Below are 25,664 nucleotides of genomic sequence, written 5' to 3' on the forward strand. Positions count from 1 at the left end.
AGGCTGATCCAACTTTGATGTAATGTCCTTAAAACAAGTCAAAATGAGGCTCAGTAGTGTGTGTGGCCTCCACGTGCCTGTATGACCTCCCTACAACGCCTGGGCATGCTCCTGATGAGGTGGCGGATGGTCTCCTGAGGGATCTCCTCCCAGACCTGGACTAAAGCATCCGCCAACTCCTGGACAGTCTGTGGTGCAACGTGGCGTTGGTGGATGGAGCGAGACATGATGTCCCAGATGTGCTCAATTGGATTCAGGTCTGGGGAACGGGCGGGCCAGTCCATAGCATCAATGCCTTCCTCTTGCAGGAACTGCTGACACACTCCAGCCACATGAGGTCTAGCATTGTCTTGCATTAGGAGGAACCCAGGGCCAACCGCACCAGCATATGGTCTCACAAGGGGTCTGAGGATCTCATCTCGGTACCTAATGGCAGTCAGGCTACCTCTGGCGAGCACATGGAGGGCTGTGCCCCCCAAAGAAATGCCACCCCACACCATGACTGACCCACCGCCAAACCGGTCATGCTGGAGGATGTTGCAGGCAGCAGAACGTTCTCCACGGCGTCTCCAGACTCTGTCACGTCTGTCACATGTGCTCAGTGTGAACCTGCTTTCATCTGTGAAGAGCACAGGGCGCCAGTGGCGAATTTGCCAATCTTGGTGTTCTCTGGCAAATGCCAAACGTCCTGCACGGTGTTGGGCTGTAAGCACAACCCCCACCTGTGGACGTCGGGCCCTCATACCACCCTCATGGAGTCTGTTTCTGACCGTTTGAGCAGACTCATGCACATTTGTGGCCTGCTGGAGGTCATTTTGCAGTGCTCTGGCGGTGCTTCTCCTGCTCCTCCTTGCACAAAGGCGGAGGTAGCAGTCCTGCTGCTGGGTTGTTGCCCTCCTACGGCCTCCTCCACGTCTCCTGATGTACTGGCCTGTCTCCTGGTAGCGCCTCCATGCTCAGGACACTACGCTCGCATTGATGTGCCGTCCTGGATGAGCTGCACTACCTGAGCCACTTGTGTGGGTTGTAGACTCCGTCTCATGCTACCACTGGAGTGAAAGCACCGCCAGCATTCAAAAGTGACCAAAACATCAGCCAGGAAGCATAGGAACTGAGAAGTGGTCTGTGGTCCCCACCTGCAGAACCACTCCTTTATTGGGGGTGTCTTGCATAATTGCCTATAATTTCCACCTGTTGTCTATTCCATTTACACAACAGCATGTGAAATGTATTGTCAATCAGTGTTGCTTCCTAAGTGGACAGTTTGATTTCACAGAAGTGTGATTGACTTGGAGTTACATTGTGTTGTTTAAGTGTTCCCTTTATTTTTTTGAGCAGTGTATATATATATATTTTTTTAATCTTGTAAAAAAAAAAACGTTTTTCTTTTGCAGGGCGGCTGGCGATACCGTAATGGAGGTGTACTTTGTGAATGCCAATGGAACGGCCCTCGACTCTGACACTGCCGAGACTATTCTGTCCAACAGTGCGGAACGGTACAAATTACAGATTGATTTTGGCCTGAAAGATATTGTAAGTTTACTATAGGAAACTATTATTAAACAATTTTTTCCCCCCCCTCATGCCTTGCCATTACCATACACATACAATACACATCTATTTCAAGAAACAAATGTCACTTTTCATTTATTGGATTTAAAATCTCAAGTAGTCTCCTGAACTCACTGCATTTCATTTGAATTGGCTCCAACCCGGCCTTGTACATGCTAAACGAATATTTGTCTTGGGCTGTGTCCGAAATGACACCCTATTCCTAATGTTGTACACTATTTTTGAACAGGGCTCTGGTGAAAAGTAGTGCACTACATAGGGAATAGGATTCCTATAGGGCAGGGTTCACCAAATGGTGGCCCGTGGGCCGAATTTTTCCCGCGGGTGGTTTTATCTGGTCCCCCATGTTTTCTGAGCCAAAAAAAAAAAAATGAAGTTCATTTTTAATTTTTTATTGTTGGACAAAAAAGACTGTTAAAACACCAGGAAATCAACTCCAAGTGATTTTAATTTAAGAAATCTGTTCCCAAGTATTCCCACGCATAATAGAGAGACACGGGATGTATACAAATGTCGCAAGGTTTGAAACGATTATGTTTTAGTCAAACATTATATTAAGGGTTCCTGCGGTCAATTTGCAGTCTACAAATGATTAGTAATTATGTTCTGGCCCCACCGACCAAAAACAACAAAAAAAACCCACCTGAATCTTTATCTAGTTGATGGTCTCTGCTGTATGTACATCCACATGAATTGTTAAACGTTTGAATTAATAAATAAATATAAATAAATGTCCACTAGCTATTATGTTACTACATTATTATGCTATATTTGTAATATAGTGAATATATGCAGTGAAGATCTGTTACAGTACGATCTGATTTTGGTCCACTAAAGGAATGTTCCCCTGAGCTAGGGTTGCAAAATTCTGGTAACTTTCCTAAAATGTCCTGATTGGAAGATTCACGGAATCAGGAGGAAATAAGCAAGAATTCTAGATCCTTCCAACCATGATTTCTAGAAAACTCGGGAATTTTAGTTGAATGTTACTGTCATTTTTGCAACCCTACTCTGAACTCTGTGTTGCAGGGAGGGACTGTGGTGACAGAGAAGCAGGTGAATCCAGTAATGTTCGCTCTGTTGGGACTGGTGGCAGGCCTCATCATCGTTCTGGCTGTCATGACAACATCTCTTGTCTGCACCCGCAGGAGGTAAGCTGAGACCTGAGCACGTATGTATTAAACATCTCAGAGTAGGAGCGCTGATCTACGATCAGTTCTGTCCTTTAGATTATAATGAATTTGAAAGTGTATGGACACAGGTTCCTGATCCTAGATCAGTATTCTGACATGTTTGATACATATGATTCACAAAATTTTTTAAAAAAAAATCACATTTCATTTGTCACATGAGCCGAATACAACAGACCTTACCGTGAAATGATTACATACAAGCCCATAACCAACAGTGCAGAATTGTTTAAAAAGTAAGTAAGAAAATATTAGCTTAAACAATAAATAAAGTAAGAAAAAATGTAACACAATAATAAAAACACTAGCGAGGCTATATACAGGGTGTTACGGTACAGAGTCAATGTGGAGGCTATATACAGGGTGTTACGGTACTGAGTCAATGTGGAGGCTATATACAGGGGGTACCGGTACAGAGTCAATGTGGAGGCTATATACAGGGGGTACCGGTACAGAGTCAATGTGGAGGCTATATACAGGGGGGTACCGGTACAGAGTCAATGTGGAGGCTATATACAGGAGGTACCGGTACAGAGTCAATGTGGAGGCTATATACAGGGGGTACCGGTACAGAGTCAATGTGGAGGCTATATACAGGGGGTACCGGTACAGAGTCAATGTGGAGGCTATATACAGGGGGTACCGGTACAGAGTCAATGTGGAGGCTATATACAGGGGGTACCGGTACAGAGTCAATGTGCGGGGGAACTGGTTAGTTGAGGTAATATCTACATGTACAGTTGAAGTCTGAAGTTTACATACACCTTAGCCAAATACATTTAAACTCAGTTTTTCACAATTCCTGGCATTGAATCCTAGTAAAAATTCCCTGTCTTAGGTCAGTTAGGATCACCACTTTATTTTAAGAATGTGAAATGTTAGAATAATAGTAGAGAGAATGATTTATTTCAGCTTTTATTTATTTCATCACATTCCCAGTCGGTCAGAAGTTTACATACACTCAATTAGTATTTGGTAGCATTGCCTTTAAATTGTTTAACTTGGGTCAAACGTTTCGGCTAGCCTTCCACAAGCTTCCCACAATAAGTTGGGTGAATTTTGGCCCATTCCTCCTGACACAGCTTTTGTAACTGAGTCAGGTTTGTAGGCCTCCTTGCACACACACGCTTTTTCAGTTCTTCCCAGACATTTTCTATAGGATTGAGGTCAGGGCTTTGTGATGGCCACTCCAATACCTTGACTTTGTTGTCCTTAAGCCATTTTGCCACAACTTTGGAAGTATGCTTGGGGTCATTGTCCATTTGATAGAACCATTTGCGACCAAGCTTTAACTTCCTGACTGATGTCTTGAGATGTTGCCTCAATATATCCACCTAATTTTCCTCCCCCATCATGCCATCTATTTTGTGAAGTGCACCAGTCCCTCCTGCAGCAAAGCACCCCCACAACATGATGCTGCCACCCCTGTGCTTCACAGTTGGGATGGTGTTCTTCGGCTTGCAAGCCTCCCCCTTTTTCCTCCAAACATAACGATGGTCATTATGGCCAAACAGTTATATTTTTGTTTCATCAGACCAGAGGACATTTCTCCAAAGAGTATGATCTATGTCCCCATGTCCAGTTGCAAACCGTAGTCTGGCTTTTCTATGGCGGTTTTGGAGCAGTGGTTTCTTTACTGCTGAGCGGCCTTTCAGGTTATGTCGATATAGGACTTGTTTTACTGTGGATATAGATACTTTTGTACCTGTTTCCTCCAGCATCTTCACAAGGTCCTTTGCTGTTGTTCTGAGATTGATTTGCACTTTTCGCACCAATGTATGTTCATCTCTAGGAGACAGAACACGTCTCCTTCCTGAGCGGTATGACGGCTGCGTGGTCCCAGGGTGTTTATACTTGCGCACTATTGTTTGTACAGATGAACGTGGTATCTTCAGGCGCTTGGAAATTGCTCCCAAGGATGAGCCAGACTTGTGGAGGTCTACAATCTTTTTTCTGAGGTCTTGGCTGATTTCTTTTGATTATCCCATGATGTCAAGCAAAGAGGCACTAGTTTGAAAGTAGGCCTTGAAATACATCCACAGGTACACCTCCAATTGACTCAAATGATGTCAATTAGCCTATCAGAAGCTTCTAAAGCCATGACATAATTTTCTGTAATATTCCAAGCTGTTTAAAGGCACAGACAACTTAGTGTATGTAAACTTATGACCCACTGGAATTGTGATGCAGTAAATTATAAGTGAAATAATCTGTCTGTAAACAATTGTTGGAAAAATTACTTGTGTCATGCACAAAGTAGATGTCCTAATCGACTTTCTGACTTCAACTGTAGGTAGAGTTATTAAAGTGACTATGCGTAGATGATAACAACACCACCTATGTGATGTAAGAGCCATTTTTCTTATTATTAGAACTCAAAACACCATAGAAGTACATTTTAGAACTCAAAACACCGTAGAAGTACATTTTAGAACTCAAAACACTGTAGAAGTACATTTTAGAACTCAAAACACCGTAGAAGTACATTTTAGAACTCAAAACACTGTAGAAGTACATTTTAGAACTCAAAACACTGTAGAAGTACATTTTAGAACTCAAAACACTGTAGAAGTACATTTTAGAACTCAAAACACCGTAGAAGTACATTTTAGAACTCAAAACACCGTAGAAGTACATTTTAGAACTCAAAACACCGTAGAAGTACATTTTAGAACTCAAAACACCTTAGAAGTACATTTTTGAAGTCAACTTAACTAAACTCAGGTTAGTCGAGGTAATTGAGTCAATATGTACATCTAGGTAAATAAAGGATTAAAATAGAAGATAAAGTGACTATGCATAGATAATAATTTGTTATTTTTATTTCTTATTCTTTTTTTTGTAGCTCTTTTTTGATTTTTTTTTTGTTAAACTGAATTGTTGGTTAGGACTTGTAAGTAAGCGTTTCACTGTAAGGTCTACACTTGTTGTATTCGGCGCATGTGACAAATAACATTTGATTTGATTTGATATGATTAATAAACAACGAGTAGCAGCAGTGTAAAAAAGGGGGTTAATGCATATTGTCTGAGTAGCCATTTCATTAATTGTTCAGCAGTCTTATGGCTTGGGTGTAGAGGCTGTTAAGGAGCCTTTTGGACCTAGACTTGGCGCTCCGGTACCGCTTGCCGTGCGGTAGCAGAGAGCGGTCGGATGCCAAGCAGTTGCCATATCAAGTGGTGATGCAACCAGTCAGGATGCTCTCGATGGTGCAGCTGTAGAACCTTTTGAGGATCTGAGGGCCCATGTCAAATCTTTTTAGTCTCCTGAGGGGAAATAGGTGTTGTTGTGCTCTCTTCATGACTGTCTTGGTATGTTTGGACCATGATAGTTCTTTGGTGATGTGGACGACAAGGAACTTGAAGCTCTCGACCCGCTCCACTACAGCTCCGTCAATGTGAATGAGGGCATGCTCGCCCCCCTTTTCCTGTAGTCCACGATCAGCACTTTTGTCTTGATCACATTGAGGGATAGGTTGTTGTCCTGACCTCCTTCCTGTAGGCTGTCTCATCAGTGTCAGAGATCGGCAAACTTAATGATGGTGTTGGAGTCGAGCGTGGCATTTCAGTCGTGGGTGAACAGAGAGTACAGGAGGGGACTAAGTACGTACCCTTGTGGGGCCCCCGTGTTGAGGATTGTTGCCTACCCTTACCACGTGAGGGCGGCCCATCAGGAAGTACAGGATTCAGTTAAATAGGGAGATGTTTAGTCCCAGGGTCCATAGCTTAGTGATGAGCTTTGAGGGCACTATGGTGTTGAACGCTGAGCTGTAGTCAACGAACAGCATTCTCACTTAGTTGTTCCTTTTGTCAGTGTGGGAAAGGTCAGTGTGAAGTGAAATGGAGATTGTATCATCTGTAGATCTGTTGGCGCGGTATGTGAATTGGAGTGGGTCTAGGGTTTTTGGGATGATGGTGTTGATGTGAGCCATGACCAGCCTTTCAAAGCACTTCATGGCTACAGACGTGAGTGCTACGGGGCAGTAGTCATTTAGACAGGTTACCTTGGCATTCTTGAGCAAAGGGACTATGGTGGTCTGCTTGAAACATGTAGGTATTAAAGACTCAGTCATTGAGGGGTTGAAAATGTCAGTGAAGACGCTTGCCAGCTGGTCAGCGCATGCTCTGAGTACACGTCCTGGTAATCTATCTGGCTCTGCAGCCTTGTGAATGTTGACCTGTTTAAAGGATTTACTCACATCGGCTACGGAGAGCGTGATCACACAGTCATCCGGAACAGCTGATGCTGTCATGCATGGTTCAGTGTTGCTTGCCTCGAAGCGAGTATAGAAGGCATTTAGCTCGTCTGGTAGGCTCCTGTCATTTCGTTTTGTAATCCGTAATCGTTTGCGAGCCCTGCCACATCCGACAAGAGTAAGAGTCGATTTAGTAGGATTCAATCTTAGTCCTGTATTGACGCTTCGCCTGTTTGATGGTTCATCGGAGGGCATAGCGGTATTTTTATAAGCGTCCGGATTAGTGTCCTGCTCCTTAAAAGCGGTATCTCTAGCCTTTAGCTCAGGGCGGATGTTGCCTGTAATCGATGGCTTCTGGTTGGGATGTTTACGTACAGTCACTGTGGGGACGAAGTCGTCAATGCACTTATTGATGAAGTCAGTGAATGATGTGGTGTACTCCGCAATAACATCGGATGAATCCCAGAACATATTCCAGTCTGTGCTAGCAAAACAGTCCTGTAGCTTAGCTTCCACGTCATCAGACCACTTCCGTATTGAGCAAGTCACTGTTGCTTCCTGGTTGATTTTTTGCTTGTAAGGAGGAATCAGGGGGATAGAATTATGGTCAGATTTTCCAAATGAAGGGCGGGGGAGAGCTTTGTACGCGTCTCTGTGTGTGGAATAAAGGTGGTCTAGAGTTTTTTTTAAATCTGGTTGCACATCTGACATGCTGGTATAAATGAGGTAAAACGGATTTAAGTTTCCCTGCATTAAAGTCCCCGGCCACTAGGAGCGCTGCTTCTCTTGTTTGCTTATGACCTGACCTGGCCTCCACAATCACCCGACCTCAACCCAATTGAGATGGTTTGGGATGAGTTGGACCGCAGATTGAAGGAAAATCAGACAACAAGTGCTCAGCATATGTGGGAACTCCTTCAAGACTGTTGGAAAAGCCTTTCAGGTGAAGCTGGTTGAGAGAATGCCAAGAGTGTGCAAAGCTGTCATCAAGGCAAAGGGTGGCTACTTTGAAGAATCTCAAATATAAAATGTTTTGATTTGTTTAAGACTTTTTTTGGTTACTACATGATACCAAATGTGTTATTTCATAGTTTTGATGTCTTCCCTATTATTCTACAATGTAGAAAATAGTAAAAATAAAGAAAAACCCTTGAATGAGTAGGTGTGTCCAAACTTTTGACTGGTACTGTACCTTTAAAACAAAACGAGTCAGTATCTGGTGTGACCACCATTTGCCTCATGCAGCGCGACACATCTCCTTCACATAGAGTTGATCAGGCTGTTGATTGTGGCCTATTGAATGTTGTCCCACTCCTCTTCAATGGCCGTGCGAAGTTGCTGGATATTAGCAGAACTGGAACACGCTGTCGTACACGTCGATCCAGAGCATCCCAAACATGCTCAATGTCTGGTGAGTATGCAGGGAAATTTTCAGCTTCCTGGAATTGTGTACATATCCTTGCGACAAGGGGCCGTGCATTATCATGCTGAAACATGAGGTGATGGTGGCGGATAAATGGCACGACATTGGGCCTCAGGATCTCATCATGGGATCTCTCTGCATTCAAATTGCCATCGATAAAATGCAATAGTGTTCTTTGTCCGTAGCTTATGCCTGCCTATACCATAACCCCACCACGGGGCACTCTGTTCACAACATTGACATCAGCAAACCATTCGCCCACACAACACCAAATACGCTGTCTGCCATCTGCCCGGGACAGTTGAAACCGGGATTCATCAGTTAACAGCACACTCCTCCAGCATACCAGTGGTCATCGAAGGTGAGCATTTTCCCACTGAAGTCTGTTATGATGCAGAACTGTAGTCAGGTCAAGAACCCTGGTGAGGACGACGAGCACACAGATGAGTTTCCCTGAGACGGTTTCTGACAATTTGCAGAAATTCTTCAGGTTGCGCACATTTTCTTCAGCTGTCCAAGTGGCTGGTCTCTGACGAATCCCGCAGGTGAAGAAGCCGATTTCTGGGGTAGTTACACGTGGTTTGCGGTTGTGATCCCGGGTTAGACGTACTGCCACATTTAAAGAGAAAAGGATGGCAGGAAACCAGTATGGGTTATTAGTATGGGTAACTAGTATGGGTTATTTAGTATGGGTAACTAGTATGGGTTAGTAAGTATGGGTAACTAGTATGGGTTAGTATGTACGGGTAACTAGTATGGGTTATTTAGTATGTGTAACTAGTATGGGTTATTTAGTATGTGTAACTAGTATGTATGGGTAACTAGTATGGGTTATTTAGTATGGGTAACTAGTATGGGTTAGTAAGTATGGGTAACTAGTATGGGTTAGTAAGTATGGGTAACTCGTATGGGTTATTTAGTATGGGTAACTAGTATGGGTTATTTAGTATATGTAACTAGTATGGGTTATTTAGTATGTGTAACTAGTATGGGTTATTTAGTATGTGTAACTAGTATGGGTTATTTAGTATGTGTAACTAGTATGGGTTATTTAGTATGGGTAACTAGTATGGGTTATTTAGTATGTGTAACTAGTATGGGTTATTTAGTATGTGTAACTAGTATGGGTTATTTAGTATGTGTAACTAGTATGGGTTATTTAGTATGTGTAACTAGTATGGGTTATTTAGTATGGGTAACTAGTATGGGTTATTTAGTATGGGTAACTAGTATGGGTTATTTAGTATGGGTAACTAGTATGGGTTATTTAGTACGTGTAACTAGTATGGGTTATTTAGTATGGGTAACTAGTATAGGTTATTTAGTATGTGTAACTAGTATGGGTTATTTAGTACGTGTAACTAGTATGGGTTATTTAGTATGTGTAACTAGTATGGGATATTTAGTACGGGTAACTAGTATGGGTTAGTAAGTATGGGTAACTAGTATGGGATATTTAGTACAGGTAACTAGTATGGGTTAGTAAGTATGGGTAACTAGTATGGGTTATTTAGTACAGGTAACTAGTATGGGTTATTTAGTATGGGTAACTAGTATGGGTTATTTAGTATGTGTAACTAGTATGGGTTATTTAGTACGGGTAACTAGTATGGGTTAGTAAGTATGGGTAACTAGTATGGGATATTTAGTACAGGTAACTAGTATGGGTTAGTAAGTATGGGTAACTAGTATGGGTTAGTAAGTATGGGTAACTAGTATGGGTTATTTAGTACAGGTAACTAGTATGGGTTATTTAGTATGGGTAACTAGTATGGGTTATTTAGTACAGGTAACTAACCTATGGACGGTGCCATTTCACAGCTATAGAACAAAGCTGAAGGCAGCTAAAGCCATGAACTCAGCAGCCATGGTGGTGACTGGTAGAGATCAGAAGAATGGACCTGTCGTACCTGGAACCAACAAGTACACCATGGAGGGGTGAGTCCTGTCTTCCACACATAGGATGCATCGCAAATGGCACCCTATTCCTTGCATAGTGCACTAGTTTTGGACCTGGACCCATAGGGTGGATCCAACTCCCTACATGAAATGTACAATAATTACACAATAACACACAGTGCATTCAGAAATTATTCAGACCCCTTTTAACTTTTTCCACATTTTGTTACGTTTATTTTTCTAAAATGTATTAAATAAAATGTTTTCCTCATCAATCTACACTCAATACCACAGGTAGAAATGCTTGCAAAATTATTACAAATAAAACACTGAAATATCACATATGATGCTGCCATCACCGTGATTCACCGTAGGGAAAGTGCAACAACAACCCATAATGACAAAGCAAAAACTGGTTTTTGTTAGATATTTTAGCAAATGTATTAAAAACAAAAATATCTTATTTAAATTAGTTATCAGACCCTTTGGTATGAGACTCGAAATTGAGCTCAGGTGCATCCTGTTTCCATTGATCATTCTTGAGATGTTTCTACAACTTGATTGGAGTCCACCTGTGGGAAATTCAATTGATTGGAAATTATTTGGAAAGGCACACACCTGTCTATATAAGGTCCCACAGTTGATAGTGCATGTCAGAGCAAAAACCAAGCCATGAGGTTAAAGGAATTGTCTGTAGAGCTCCGAGACAGGATTGTGTCAAGGCACAGATCTGGGGAAGGGTACCAAAACATTTCTGCATTATTGAAGGTCCCCAAAAACACAGTGGCCTCCATCATTCTTAAATGGAAGAAGTTTGGAACCACCAAGACTCTTCCTAGAGCTGACTGCCCGTCCAATCTGAGCAATCAGGGGAGAAGGGCCTTAGTCAGGAAGGTGACCAAGAACCCTATGGTCACTCCTCTGTGGAGATGGGAGAAACTTCCAGAAGGACAACCATCTCTGCAGCACTCCACCAATCAGGCCTTTATAGTAGAGTGGCCAGACTGAAGCCATTCCTCAGTAAAAGGTACATGACAGCCCGCTTGGAGTTTGCCAAAAGGCACCAACAGACTCTCAGACCATGAGAAACAAGATTTTCTGGTCTGATGAAACCAAGATTTAACTCTTTGGCCTGAAAGCCAAGTGTCACGTCTGGAGGAAACCTGGCACCATCCCTACGGTGAAGCATGGTGGTGGCAGCATCATGCTGTGGGGATGTTTTTCAGCGGCAGGGACTGGGAGACTCGTCAGAATCGAGGGGAAAGATGAACGGAGCAAAGTACAGAGAGATCCTTAATGAAAACCTGCTCCAGAGCGCTCAGGACCTCAGACTGGGGTGAAGGTTCACCTTCCAACAGGACAACGACCCTAAGCACACAGCCAAGACAACGCAGGAGTCGCTTCGGGACAAGTCTCTAAATGTCCATGAGTGGCCAAGCCAGAGCCCGGACTTGAACCCAATAGAACATCTCTGGAGAGACCTGAAAATAGCTGTGCAGCGATGCTCCCTATCCAACCTGACAGCTTGAGACGATCTGCAAAGAAGAATGGGAGAAACTCCCCAGGCTGTGCCAAGCTTGTAGCGTCATACCCAAGAAGACAAGGCTGTAATCGCTGCCAAAGTTACTTTAACAAAGTACTGATTAAAGGGTTTGAATACTTACGTAAATGTAATATTTCAGTGTTTCATATTTTATACATTTGCAAAAATTTATACAAACCGTTTTTTGCTTTGTCATTATTGGGTATTGTGTGAAGATTGATGATGAGGGGGGAAAAACTATTTAATCCAGTTTTGAATAAGTCTGTAACGTACCAAAATGTGTAAAAAGTCTAGAGGTCTGAATACTTTCCCAATGCACTGTGTTTTTTTATGGTAACACAAATGTAATTGGAACACGAAATAAAATGCATTCCACCCTGTCTTTGCTTTCACAAAAAATCTGAGAAGATAGTTTGGACCGCAGTTTTAGTGCATGTTTAGTTTTTAGCTCATAGCACATTTAAAATGCATTGTAAACAGGTTGTCAAGTCATTTCACATGTTGGAATTTGCAAAGGGAATAGGGAAGTAGGGTAGCCTAACAGTGTTATCTCTGTCCCTGTGTTTGTGTTTTAGGGCTAACCCTGTGCTCAACCTGAACATCGACACAGCCACAGACCTGGGCTTCGACGAGGAAGGATCTAACGCTGACAGAGTCAGGTAGAAACCACCTATTGATGATGACGATGATGATGATGATGATGATGATGATGATGATGATGATGATGACAATAAGAACAATATGTGCAGACCGTGTTGTCTAGTAGTAATACTCACGGCCATAAGATTTGATTTGAACACTAAACTACAGAGTCAAGTGAACACTACAGAGTCATGTGAACACATTACTACAGAGTCATGTGAACACTACAGAGCCCTGTGAACACTACAGAGTCATGTGTGAACACTACAGAGTCATGTGAATACTACAGAGTCATGTGAACACTACACTACAGAGCCATTTGAACACTACAGAGTCATGTGAACACTACAGAGTCATGTGAACACATTACTACAGAGTCATGTGAACACTACAGAGCCCTGTGAACACTACAGAGTCATGTGAACACTACAGAGTCATGTGAACACTACAGAGTCATGTGAACACTACAGAGCCCTGTGAACACTACAGAGCCCTGTGAACACTACAGAGTCATGTGAACACTACACTACAGAGTCATGTGAACACTACAGAGCCCTGTGAACACTACAGAGCCCTGTGAACACTACAGAGTCATGTGAACACTACACTACAGAGTCATGTGAACACTACACTACAGAGTCATGTGAACACTACAGAGTCATGTGACCACTACACTACAGAGTCATGTGAACACTACAGAGTCATGTGAACACTACAGAGTCATGTGAACACTACAGAGTCATGTGAACACTACAGAGTCATGTGAACACTACAGAGCCATGTGAACACTACAGAGTCATGTGAACACTACAGAGCCCTGTGAACACTACAGAGCCATGTGAACACTACACTACAGAGCCATGTGAACACTACAGCGTCATGTGAACACTACAGCGTCATGTGAACACTACAGAGTCATGTGAACACTACAGAGCCCTGTGAACACTACAGAGTCATGTGAATACTACAGAGTCATGTGAACACTACAGAGTCATGTGAACACTACAGAGTCATGTGAACACTACAGAGTCATGTGAACACTACAGAGCCCTGTGAACACTACAGAGTCATGTGAACACTACAGAGTCATGTGAACACTACAGAGTCATGTGAATACTACAGAGTCATGTGAACACTACACTACAGAGCCATGTGAACACTACAGCGTCATGTGAACACTACAGCGTCATGTGAACACTACAGAGTCATGTGAATACTACAGAGTCATGTGAATACTACAGAGTCATGTGAACACTACAGAGTCATGTGAATACTACAGAGTCATGTGAATACTACAGAGTCATGTGAACCCTACAGAGCCCTGTGAACACTACAGAGTCATGTGAATACTACAGAGTCATGTGAACACTACACTACAGAGCCATGTGAACACTACAGAGTCATGTGAACACTACAGAGCCATGTGAACAATACAGAGCCCTGTGAACACTACAGAGTCATGTGTGAACACTACAGAGTCATGTGAACACTACAGAGCCCTGTGAACACTACAGAGTCATGTGAACACTACAGAGTCATGTGAACACATTACTACAGAGCCCTGTGAACACTACAGAGTCATGTGAACACTATAGCGTCATGTGAACACTACAGAGTCATGTGAACACATTACTACAGAGTCATGTGAACACTACAGAGTCATGTGAACACTACAGAGTCATGTGAACACTACAGCATCATGTGAACACTACAGAGTCATGTGAACACATTACTACAGAATCATGTGAACACTACAGCGTCATGTGAACACTACAGAGCCCTGTGAACACTACAGAGTCATGTGAACACTACACTACAGAGTCATGTGAACACTACAGCGTCATGTGTGAACACATTACTACAGAGTCATGTGAATACTACAGAGTCATGTGAACACATTACTACAGAGTCATGTGAACACATTACTACAGAGTCATGTGAACACTACAGAGTCATGTGAACACATTACTACAGAGCCCTGTGAACACTACAGAGTCATGTGAACACTACAGAGTCATGTGAACACATTACTACAGAGCCCTGTGAACACTACAGAGTCATGTGAACACTACAGCGTCATGTGAACACATTACTACAGAGCCCTGTAAATATGTGTAGATGCGGGTGTAACCTGAGACACTGACAAATACGTGTGTATTTACGCATCGCCGTTAAATCTAGCGTTCCTCTGATTGTCCTATCATGCAACCAAGACAGTGTTACAAAATGTCTATACTGGTAATGTTATTTGATATGGTCCTCCATTGGACAGCATTGAGATGTTATTGCTAACATTAATTAAGACGTCATTGTCAAGGCTTCCTTTGTATGACAACTAATTTAGTGCATTTTTTTAATTTTTAATTCAAGCTTGAATTCCTTGGACTACAACATCGACATGGTCATGTCTGACAAGGACACGATGCCCATGATGGTAACGTTATAGTTCATTGTAGTTATTATCACTACTGTGTTATTATATCGTCATTCTGGATGTTGATGCCTGTCTCCCTGTGTAGATGATCCAGGAGGAGGATGAGGACGATGGGGGAACAGATAACCACTACATCGAGCCTCTGGGTGAAGCCTTGGCCCAGCGTGGCAGGAAGAGAGACAACAACAGCCCTAGTTTAACCTTCGCTAACCCTTCACTCAGCACCACAGACCTGTGAGTGGCTGCCATCTTGGGTCAGTATCACTGACCTGTGACAGCCATTTTGGTGCGGTATCACTGACCTGTGATGGCCATCTTGGGATCTATGACACTGACCGCGGGTCATAAAATGGACCCCCCCGTAAAATGGACCTTGCTTCCTGGAAAAGGATAGATGCCAAACTCTGTGCTAGAAAGACAATGTGACTTTTGAGATTCAAATCTTATTCAAATCTAATCTTTTTGTTTGTGTTGAACCACTCTTTTGCATGCTATTATTTGATTCAATTTAAGGAATATTTCCGTGTAAACGTTTATCACAACACATAGTACAGTGATGTTAGATTAGCCGGCTTGCTATTTGCTGCAACAGTATATCACAACTTTTCTTTTGTCAAACGTCCCAACGTGCTGATGAATCCATTGTTTTTAGTTGAACAAACATCAACCTAAAGCGAAAACAGGACACTGGGATGAAAAGCAAAAAAATTACAATGTTTTCATTGCGAATCACTTTATTATTATTATTATTATTATTATTATTCTAAATATGTAAAGATTTGATTGATATTTGTAATACACGTTATGCTTTGCGATGTTTATTTTTTTGTATATTAATTTCATTCCGTTTTTTTTTTCTCCTCAGTTTATTATGAAACTAAACACTTGTATCTGGAATCTTGTGTTGTTTTTAAGTATGGCCCCTTTCAAGAGGAACAACATCTATCGACTGTCGATTGGACTCTTTCTCATACGACCTCCATAGTATTTTATTGAACTAAAAAATATATATATGTTTTTCATATATATATAAATGTCATTATAAATATACAGGTTAGCCAAAAGCAGTACCTTCTAAACATGTCTCTATATTTCTACTTACCATATATATATATATATATATATATATATATATATATATATATATATATAATAGGTGCCTGGGGGTTTGTGAGTTTAAGTGAGGGTGTAAGTATGGTGTGTGTTAGCTGAGGTCAAACCTAAGGCGATACAGGTATGGAGGAGAGAGTGTGTGTTCAATCATTTCAGTTGTGTTTTTGCAGATATTCAAATCGGCTGTATTTTTAATGAACGTGCAATCATCCAATAAAATGGGTTTTCTTCAAATATTCATTCTTGAAACAATGATATTGGTTTACAGAAATATTAACATATATGGTACTTAAAGGGACAGTGTGAGATTCTGGCAATGAAGCTCTTTTTCTACTTACCCAGAGTCAGATGAACTCGTGGACACCATTTCTATGTTTGTTGTTGTTGTTGTTGTTCAGTTTGAAGGAGGTTGCGTTTATTTTCGTGAGCCATTGTTTAAACGGAACAGTTAGCATGCTAACTAGGACTTAATTACCAGAATCACACTATTCCATTAAGGGATGAATTACCATTAACTTAAACACATACAAAATGTACATAGTCTCATGTCTCACATCACAATCAACAAGATAACTATCACAAAATGTGATTATCAATGTAGCTGGCAAATAAATACATTTGGCTGTAGGAATTATTACTTTTGAAAATTACCTTGAATGTACAATTGCCATTGAACACATTTTTCAAAAAGTAACGTTTGCACAATAGTACAAAGAGATAATGCAAGAAACACAATTAACACAATAACACAAAGAGATAATGCAAGAAACACAATTAACACAAACAGATAATGGAATAAACACAATTAACACAATAACACAAAGAGATAATGCAAGAAACACAATTAACACAATAACACAAAGAGATAATGCAAGAAACACAATTAACACAATAACACAAACAGATAATGGAATAAACACAATAACACAAACAGATAATGGAATAAACACAATAACACAAAGAGATAATGGAATAAACACAATTAACACAACAACACAAACAGATAATGGAATAAACACAATAAACATAAAGAGATAATGGAATAAACACAATAAACATAAAGAGATAATGCAACAAAAAAAAAAAACACAATTAACACAATAACTGAAATTAACACTTTGCCCCAATCACAACATAACAACCACCATTTAGGGTCTCTATGAAGAAAACAAGTTAAAGGCAACAGTAACAAAAAGGCTACCCATAAAAATAAAAACATTTAAACCAAAGAAGAACCTTTTTTAAAGTCTTGAAAAAAAGTGACATGTTGTCCATTTTTTCCTTCTTGAATGCGTCATAGATTGAATCTGCTGACCCAACCGTCACTGACGTTCATGACATAGTTCCTCTCGCAGCTGCCGGGTATTTAACAAACATGAAAAAAGTATGAGAGAAAAAAGCGAGCGATGTATTGGATTGTTTTTTTTTTAAACTGCATTACAAAACATTTTGTTTGACTTATATGAACTGTTATATGAGGGCTGGATTAAGAGATGACCAAGATAATGTTATCGATCCAATGGCTATGGTAATGTTGTTCCTGTTGCTCAGTTGGTAGAGCATGGTGTTTGCAACGCCAGGGTTGTGGGTTCGATTCCCACGGGGGGTCAGTACAAATTATTATTATTTTTTTTTAAATGCATGAAATGAAATGTATGTATTCACTACTGTAAGTTGCTCTGGATAAGACCATCTGCTAAATGACTAAAATGTAAAATGTAAAATGTTAGCTTGCCTTGCAGCCCTAAGATTGAAGTTGACCCAAAGTCCTTAATAAGTTTAGCGATAATTTAGCTAACCTAGTTATGTTGCTGTGGTAATGTAGGTAGCCTGCTGTCCATTGACTGAGAGAATTAGCCTGTGGCAGTCATGTGGTAATCATAAGATAATGTAGTTAGACTGAAGTTCAAGAGTCAAACATACTGGTCAAGTTAGCCTGTATGGCTGCTAACACAGTACAGGTATGACTGAAGTATTTTGGACATGTGGTAGTCATAAAATAATCCCAGCTAGCACATTTGATTCCTTGGAAGTTGTGGGAACACTTGTTTTTGCTTTCACATTGGTTGTGGGAACAAAGCAATACGTTTCCTGACTGGTAAAACTGAAAGTCGTTTTTATCAGTGGTGTAAAGTACTCAAAGTAAAAATACTTTAAAGTACTACTTAAGTAGTATTTTTGGGTATCTGTATTTTACTTTACTATTTATATTTTTGCCAACTTTGACTTTTACTTCACTACATTCCTAAAGAGAAGAATGTACATGCATTTTCCCTGACACCCAAAAGTACTCGTTACATTTTCACAGGAAAATGGTCCAATTCACACACTTATCAAGAGAACATCCCTGGTCGTCCCTACTGCCTCTGATCTGGCGGACTCACTAAACACAAATACTTTGTTTGTAAATTATGTCTGAGTTTTGGAGTGTGCCCCTGGCTATCCATCAAAAAAAAAAAAAAATATATATATATATATATATATATATATATAAGCTTAATATAAGGACTTTTAAATGGTTTATACTTTTATTTTTACTTTTGATACTTAAGTACATTTTAGCAATTCCATTTACGTTTGATACTTCAGTATATTTAAAACCAAATACTTTTAGACTTTTACTCAAGTAGTATTTTACTGGGTGACTTTCACTTTTGAGTCATTTTCTATTAAGGTATCTTTATTTTTACTCAAGTATGACATGTTAGTACTTTTTCCACCACTGCTTTTTATAAGTTATTTGGAGATTTTTGAGTGACTTCCTTAAAACAATCACTGAATGTTTCAATAAGACTTTTAATAACACTGCTAGCTCCTTTTGGGTTAACTATTTTGAACGGCAAGCACAAAGGAGAAATTCATTTCATGGAAATTCATTTCATTAGGCATTAATCATGCAAATGCATTAAAAATGTTTTATTGTGACACGGCATCGGTAATCTTCGGTTCTCTATCCATAGAATTAGTCCACCGCGCTTCCAAGATGGCCACGTCATTGATTTTTTTTTTACGCATGCAAAGTTGTTCACTTTAGTCGATTCAAACAATCCCAATTTCACATGAAACAAGCACCCATCAAGACACATAGACGATAGAGACAGTTTTGATGATGCTCAGAACTGAATGTTTAAAAAAAAAAGTTTTCTTATGGTTTTTATGAGAAGTTTTGTGAATTAAATGTTTTACATTTTTATTTTTACTTTTTCATATTCATTATCATCAGAGCCACCCCAAAATGGCAGTTTTCTATGTTTTGTAGTAAAAAAAGATAGAGAAAGATAAGCGTTTCAAATGACATCATCAACCAATTAGTAGATAATTAGTAGGCAACTAGTAGTCAATTAGTTGGCAATTAGTAGGCAATTAGTAGTCAATTAGTAGTCAAATAGTAGTCAATTAGTAGTCAAATAGTTGTCAATTAGTAGGCAATTAGTAGTCAAATAGTTGTCAAATAGTAGTCAATTAGTAGTCAAATAGTTGTCAATTAGTAGTCAATTAGTGGTCAATTAGTAGTCAATTAGTAGTCAATTAGTGGTCAATTAGTAGTCAATTAGTAGTCAAATAGTAGTCAATTAGTAGGCAATGCCTACTCACAATTGATCAAAATCACACGATGTACACCACTTCTCTTCATCTATCTGTTTTACTACAAAACATAGAAACACACCATTTTCACATATGTTAATGTTGGAGTGATGCTGGAGATGATTAATATGAAGTAGAAAAAATTGTGAAGTTTCCCCTTTAACGTTTTGAGAACGGAATGTATGTTTTTAAATAACATCCTTAGAACATTCTCAGAATGTTACTAAATTTCCTTGTGGTTTTTACGAAACGGTTTTCTTAACATTCTCGGAGCAATTTGAGAACATTACTTTTAATAGAACCATAAGGAAAACCTGTAGATAACATTATGCTGAAGTATTGAAATTCCCACAGAAGAACATTGTTTCTTAACGTTCTCTGAACTAGTCGAGAAAATTCCCCAATGTCAAACCAGTTGGAGAACGTTCTAAGAACAGGAAACGTTCTGTTAAAGTAATGAACGTCAAGTTTTTAAATGTGGTGAGAATGTTCCAAAGCCAAGCAACTATCTTGCACCATTCCTAGAACGTTGTGGGAAGATTATATAATAACCATAGGACAACCACACTCTCACTAAGCTCTAAGAAACAAAAGGTATATTGGGAAAGTATTCAGACCCCTTGACTTTTTCCACATTCTGTTACGCTACAGCCATATTCTAAAAAAAAAAATCCCCTCATCAATTTACACATAATATAATAATATAATAATTATGACAAAGCAAAAACAGGTTTAGAATTTCTTTTAGAAATGTATGTAAAAAAAAAAAACTGAAATATAACATTTGCATAAGTATTCAGACACTTTACTCAGTACTTTGTTGAAGCACCTTTGGTAGCGATTACAGCCTCAAGTCTTCTTGGGTATGACGCTACAAGCTTGGCACACCTGTATTTGGGGAGTTTCTCCCATTCTTCTCTGTAAATCCTCTCAAGCTCTTTCAAGTTGGATGTGGAGCATCGCTGGACAGCTATTTCAGGTCTCTCCAGAGATGTTCGATCATGTCCGGGATGTTCGAGATGTCTGGGCTCTGGCTGGGCCACTCAAGGACATTTAGAGATTTGCCCAGAAGCCACTCCTGCGTTGTCTTGGCTGTGTGCTTAGGGTCGTTGTCCTGTTGGAAGGTGAACCTTCACCCCAGTCTGAGGTCCTGAGCGCTCTGGAGCACGTTTTCATCAAGGATCTCTCTGTACGTTGCTCCGTTCATCTTTCCCTTGATCCTGACTAGTCTCCCAGTCCCTGCCGTTGAAAAACATCCCCACAGCATAATGCTGCCACCACCATGCTTCACCGTAGGGATGGTGCCAGGTTTCCTCCAGACGTGAAGCTTGGCATTCAGGCCAAAGAGTTACATCTTGGTTTCATCAGACGAGAGAATATTGTTTCTCATGGTCTGAGAGTCCTGACAGCCCAACTCCAAGTGGGATGTCATGTGCCTTTTACTGAGGAGTGGCTACCGGTTGTCCTTCTGGAAGGTTCTCCCATCTCCTCAGAGAAACTCTGGAGCTCTGTCAGAGTGACCATTGGGTTCTTGGTCACTTCCCTGACCAAGGCCATTCTCCCCCGATCGCTCAGTTTGGCCGGGTGGCCAGCTCTAGGAAGTGTCTTGGTGTTTACAAACTTCTTCCTTTTAAGAATGATGGAGGACACTGTGTTCTTAGGGACCTTCAATGCTGCAGAAATGTTTTGGTTTCCTTCCCTAGATCTGTGCCTTCCCACAATCCTGTCTCTGAGCTCTCTGGACAATTCCTTTGACCTCATGGCTTGTTTTTGGCTCTGACATGCACTGTCAACTGTGGGACCTTATATAGACAGGTGTGTGCCTTTCCAAATCATGTCCAATCAATTGAATTTACCACAGGTGGACTCCAATCAAGCTGTAGAAACATCTCAAGGATGATCAATGGAAACAGGATGGACCTGAGCTCAATTTCGAGTCTCATAGCAAAGGGATCGAATTATTATGTAAATAAGGTATTTCTGTTTTTTATTTTGAATACATGTGACCGACCGGCTAGATTCAGTCTAATGTAGAAAAATATGAAATTGTGTTTTTTACATTGGATAAAAGTAGAGACTCAGAGCTAGAAAATGGTCTATCATACACCACAGTTGATGAACAATGGGAAAGTAATTCTGCTTTGAAAGTTGATAAACTTGTAACCCCACTTTTGAGAAAATAGCCTTTGAATATTTTTGATACACCTACATCTTTGTCTCCACCCATTCAGCATTGTTCACACCCTGTTAAGCTTTAGCCCCGCCCATCTCTTCAAGGATTTGCATGTACGGTCGAGGAGTAGGGTTTATCCGAGCATTCTGTCCTAATAACGTTAGATAGCTTGCTAGTTACTTCCGACACAAATGAGAGAACAGCTCGCTCTGACCATTTTATTAGTCATAGCAGAGCTGGTTAGGCTGTTTTCATGTTATCCAGAGTGTTGGTGACTGTAACTGTGCTGCTGGCAACAATTTAATTACACTTTTTTTTTTGCCAACGTTTACCAACACCAGCCATATTCAACGGGTGTTGAGCGTTCGTAAATTCGTCAGTAATTCTGCGCTCGAGCACACTCAGACGAGAGTGCTCTGAAATCGGAGTAGATAGCCAGAGCGAATTTACCAGCTACGTCTATCAACATTTATCGCAGTGACACCTTAACACACTATTGAAATGGTTACTTACATATTGGAGTCGTTTGTTAAGATATGTATCTCGCTAGCTAAACCATTTACCATAATCCCAAATCATGATGTTACTACCCTGCATGAATCTGCAGGTAGCTAACCAACAAGGTTCAATGTTAGCTAGATATAAATTAGGCTATAACTAGCAAAGCAAATTTCTCTAATATTACTATCACAGATCATACACGTAACGTTAGCTAGTGAGCCAGCCAGCTAACGTTAGAGAGGCTAGCTAACAGTACACGTTAACTTGAAATGAAAATGACTTTCTGACAAAATTAGAATCATGTAACATCTGAAGATTAAGCTAGCTAGACTATCTTATCCATATACATGGATGGACGCTTCTCCCTCTCTGTCATGGATGCCATGGTTGCCCTTAGTTTGAACATGTAATCCGGAGATAGGTGTTTTTTCCATCCCCTTAGTTATCATACTCTAATTCCACTGATTTCAAAACTCGGTCCTCCAGAAATTAGAGAGGAACACTTATGCAGTTCTCATATGCGATATCTTTTTTTTTTAAAGCCGCGATAGAAAGGATTACATACACATAGTGACCAGCTCAAATAAACAGAAGCGTGCTACATGGGAGACCAATCCGAACTCATCTCTCAGCATGTCCAGCCCACTCATTATCTCAGCCAATCATGGCTAGCAGGAAGGTTGCTGTCTTTTTGTGTGGCTGAACCAACTCGGCTCGCAATGTAACAATTTTATTTGTATTTACAGATGGAATACAAGTTTGTTATTAAGGCACATGAAAGTTCACATGTTCCAGAAGGCATTTCTGCCCAAAAAAACGCATTTTGATTTAAAAAACAGCTAACCTTCAAATGGTTTTCCTGTGAAGTAGTAACGTGCGAAATACGCATAGTTTCTTCAAACGAGTCACTAATTAGCAAAAATGTCTACAAACCTGTTTTCGCTTTGTCATTATAGGGTTTTGTGTGTAGATTGATGAGAAACATTTTTAATTCATTCATTTTAGAATAAGGCTGTAAAGTAACAACATTTGCAAATTGTCAAAGGGTCTGAATACTTTCCGGATGCACTGTATGGTTCTCAGAACGTTATGTGCTAGCTGGGATGTAGTTAGACTGAAGTCCAATAGTCAAACAGGCTGCTAAAGTTAGCCTGCATGGCTGCTAACATAGTCTAGGTATGGCTGAACTATTTTGGCTGAGATGATGCATTAATGTTGCAGTCCAGTGGCTTGGGAGGTGGTGTAAAGATAATTGTAACAGTATACTGCAGTCCATGATGTGATGTAGTAAGTCCAGGAAGTGGTAAGTCCATGATGTAATGTAGTAAGTCCAGGAAGTGGTAAGGCCATGATGTAATGTAGTAAGTCCAGGAAGTGGTAAGGAGATGATGTAATGTAGTAAGTCCAGAAGTGGTAAGTCCATGATGTAATGTAGTAAGTCCAGGAAGTGGTAAGTCCATGATGTAATGTAGTAAGTCCAGGAAGTGGTAAGGCCATGATGTAATGTAGTAAGTCCAGGAAGTGGTAAGGCCATGATGTAATGTAGTAAGTCCAGGAAGTGGTAAGGCCATGATGTAGAGTGTCCGGAGGGTAAGTCCAGGAAGTGGTCCGGAAGGGGTCCATGATGTAAGTGTAGTCCGGAAGGGTGGCCAGGAAGTGGTCCGAAGGGTGGCCATGATGTAATGTAGTAAGTCCAGGAAGTGGTAAGGCCATGATGTAATGTAGTAAGTCCAGGAAGTGGTAAGGCCATGATGTAATGTAGTAAGTCCAGGAAGTGGTAAGGCCATGATGTAATGTAGTAAGTCCAGGAAGTGGTAAGGCCATGATGTAATGTAGTAAGTCCAGGAAGGGGTAAGGAGATGATGTAATGTAGTAAGTCCAGGAAGTGGTAAGGCCATGATGTAATGTAGTAAGTCCAGGAAGTGGTAAGGAAGGTTGTTATGGATGATGTTCCTGCATTGTCACTCAGTGGAATGAGCTCGGGAGCAACATTTGTGCTCCTGCATGTTCTTCAACAGCAAACGGAAAGGGTTCCTCCGGCGCCTGCCTCTTGTTCCCTCCGGCTCCCTTCTCTTCCTGGCCGAGCGCTTACCTGACAACACATGGGTAGCCCCAGAGACTGGAGGAGGGGTGGTGGGCAGGGGCATGCCGGCTGGGTTTAGGGGAGAAGGGCTGGAGGGCAGGGACATGGTGGCTGGGTTGAGGGGAGAAGGGCTGGAGGGCAGGGGCATGGTGGCTGGGTTGAGGGGAGGAGGGGAAGGCAAGGCAGGAGATGGATGCTTTCTGAGTTTCTGAACCTGTTTCTCCAGGTGTTTCTGTATGGCTGAGCCCAGGACGGCTACTTCTACCACCGCCCCATACACCTCCCACGTCATCCCCCTCTCGTCCCACCTCACTTCCTGCACCAGCTCGTCCGACCTCTTCTCTTCCTTTGTCTGCTTCACTTGCTCCTTTGTTTTTGCTTCAGTTTTCTCTTCCGTTGTGTCCTTCGTTCTTCCCTCCTTATTTTTCTCCTCTGTATGCTTATCAGGTTCCTCTTCCCTTCTCTCCTCCACCTTTCTCTCCTTAGCCCTTCTCTCCTCTTTCTTCTCCTCCCCCTCTCTCCCGCTGAGCTCTGGGAAGGCTGCGGGGGTGGCGGGAGCCGTTTTTGGAGACATGGGTGCCGTGGAGACAGAATGAAACTCCACCTGCCGGCTCACTTGCAGCTCAGTGTCATTAATCTCCACGCCCATCCTCCTAGAGGATGATGGGAAAAGGAAGGCGTCAGCGCTGAACCCTTGGGGTGGGGTCATGGGGCTGGTGGCTACAGAAGGGTACTGGACAACCTCCAGACTCCTAGAGACTGCTGGGAAGAGGAAGGCGTCGGCGCCGACCCCCTGGGGTGGGGTCATGGGGCTGGTGGCTACAGAAGGGTACTGGACAACCTCCAGACTCCTAGAGGCTGCTGGGAAGAGGAAGGCGTCGGTGCCGACCCCCTGGGGTGGGGTCATGGGGCTGGTGGCAACAGAAGGGTACTGGACAACCTCCAGACTCCTAGAGGCTGCTGGGAAGAGGAAGGCGTCGGCGAAGACCCCCTGGGGTGGGGTCATGGGGCTGGTGGCTACAGAATGGTGCTGAACCACCTCCAGACTAACCTGTGTCTGCTGCTGCCGGGCCAGGGAGCCAGGGACTGGAGGGCCAATTAGAGGGGGCTGGAGCTGTTCTGTCTGGTTGGGTTGGGCAGTTCCACTCCTGTCCACTAGGCTGTGCTGTTCTGTCTGGTTGGGTTGGGCAGTTCCACTCCTGTCCACTAGGCTGTGCTGTTCTGTCTGGTTGGGTTGGGCAGTTCCACTCCTGTCCACTAGGCTGTGCTGTTCTGTCTGGTTGGGTTGGGCAGTTCCACTCCTGTCCACTA

The 25,664-nt window shown here is 41.6% G+C and overlaps 1 protein-coding gene across 2 annotated transcripts in view; it reads left to right on the forward strand.

Annotated features, from left to right (window-relative positions):
- The window catches only part of cdhr2 (cadherin related family member 2), a 45,737-nt gene extending 29,488 nt beyond the window's left edge, over window positions 1-16,249 (forward strand). For both annotated transcript variants that reach the window (XM_045717821.2, XM_045717822.2), the window contains exons 26-31: window positions 1,395-1,533; window positions 2,602-2,723; window positions 10,202-10,318; window positions 12,398-12,481; window positions 14,835-14,898; window positions 14,984-16,249. In XM_045717821.2, coding sequence (XP_045573777.2) covers window positions 1,395-1,533; window positions 2,602-2,723; window positions 10,202-10,318; window positions 12,398-12,481; window positions 14,835-14,898; window positions 14,984-15,136 — 679 coding nt within the window. In that variant the 3' untranslated portion in view covers window positions 15,137-16,249. The remainder of the gene's footprint in view (window positions 1-1,394; window positions 1,534-2,601; window positions 2,724-10,201; window positions 10,319-12,397; window positions 12,482-14,834; window positions 14,899-14,983) is intronic.
- Window positions 16,250-25,664: the final 9,415 nt, after the last annotated feature.

Source organism: Salmo salar, chromosome 05 (genome assembly GCF_965601325.2).
Source record: "Salmo salar chromosome 05, fSalSal1, whole genome shotgun sequence".
Lineage (NCBI taxonomy): Eukaryota > Metazoa > Chordata > Actinopteri > Salmoniformes > Salmonidae > Salmo > Salmo salar.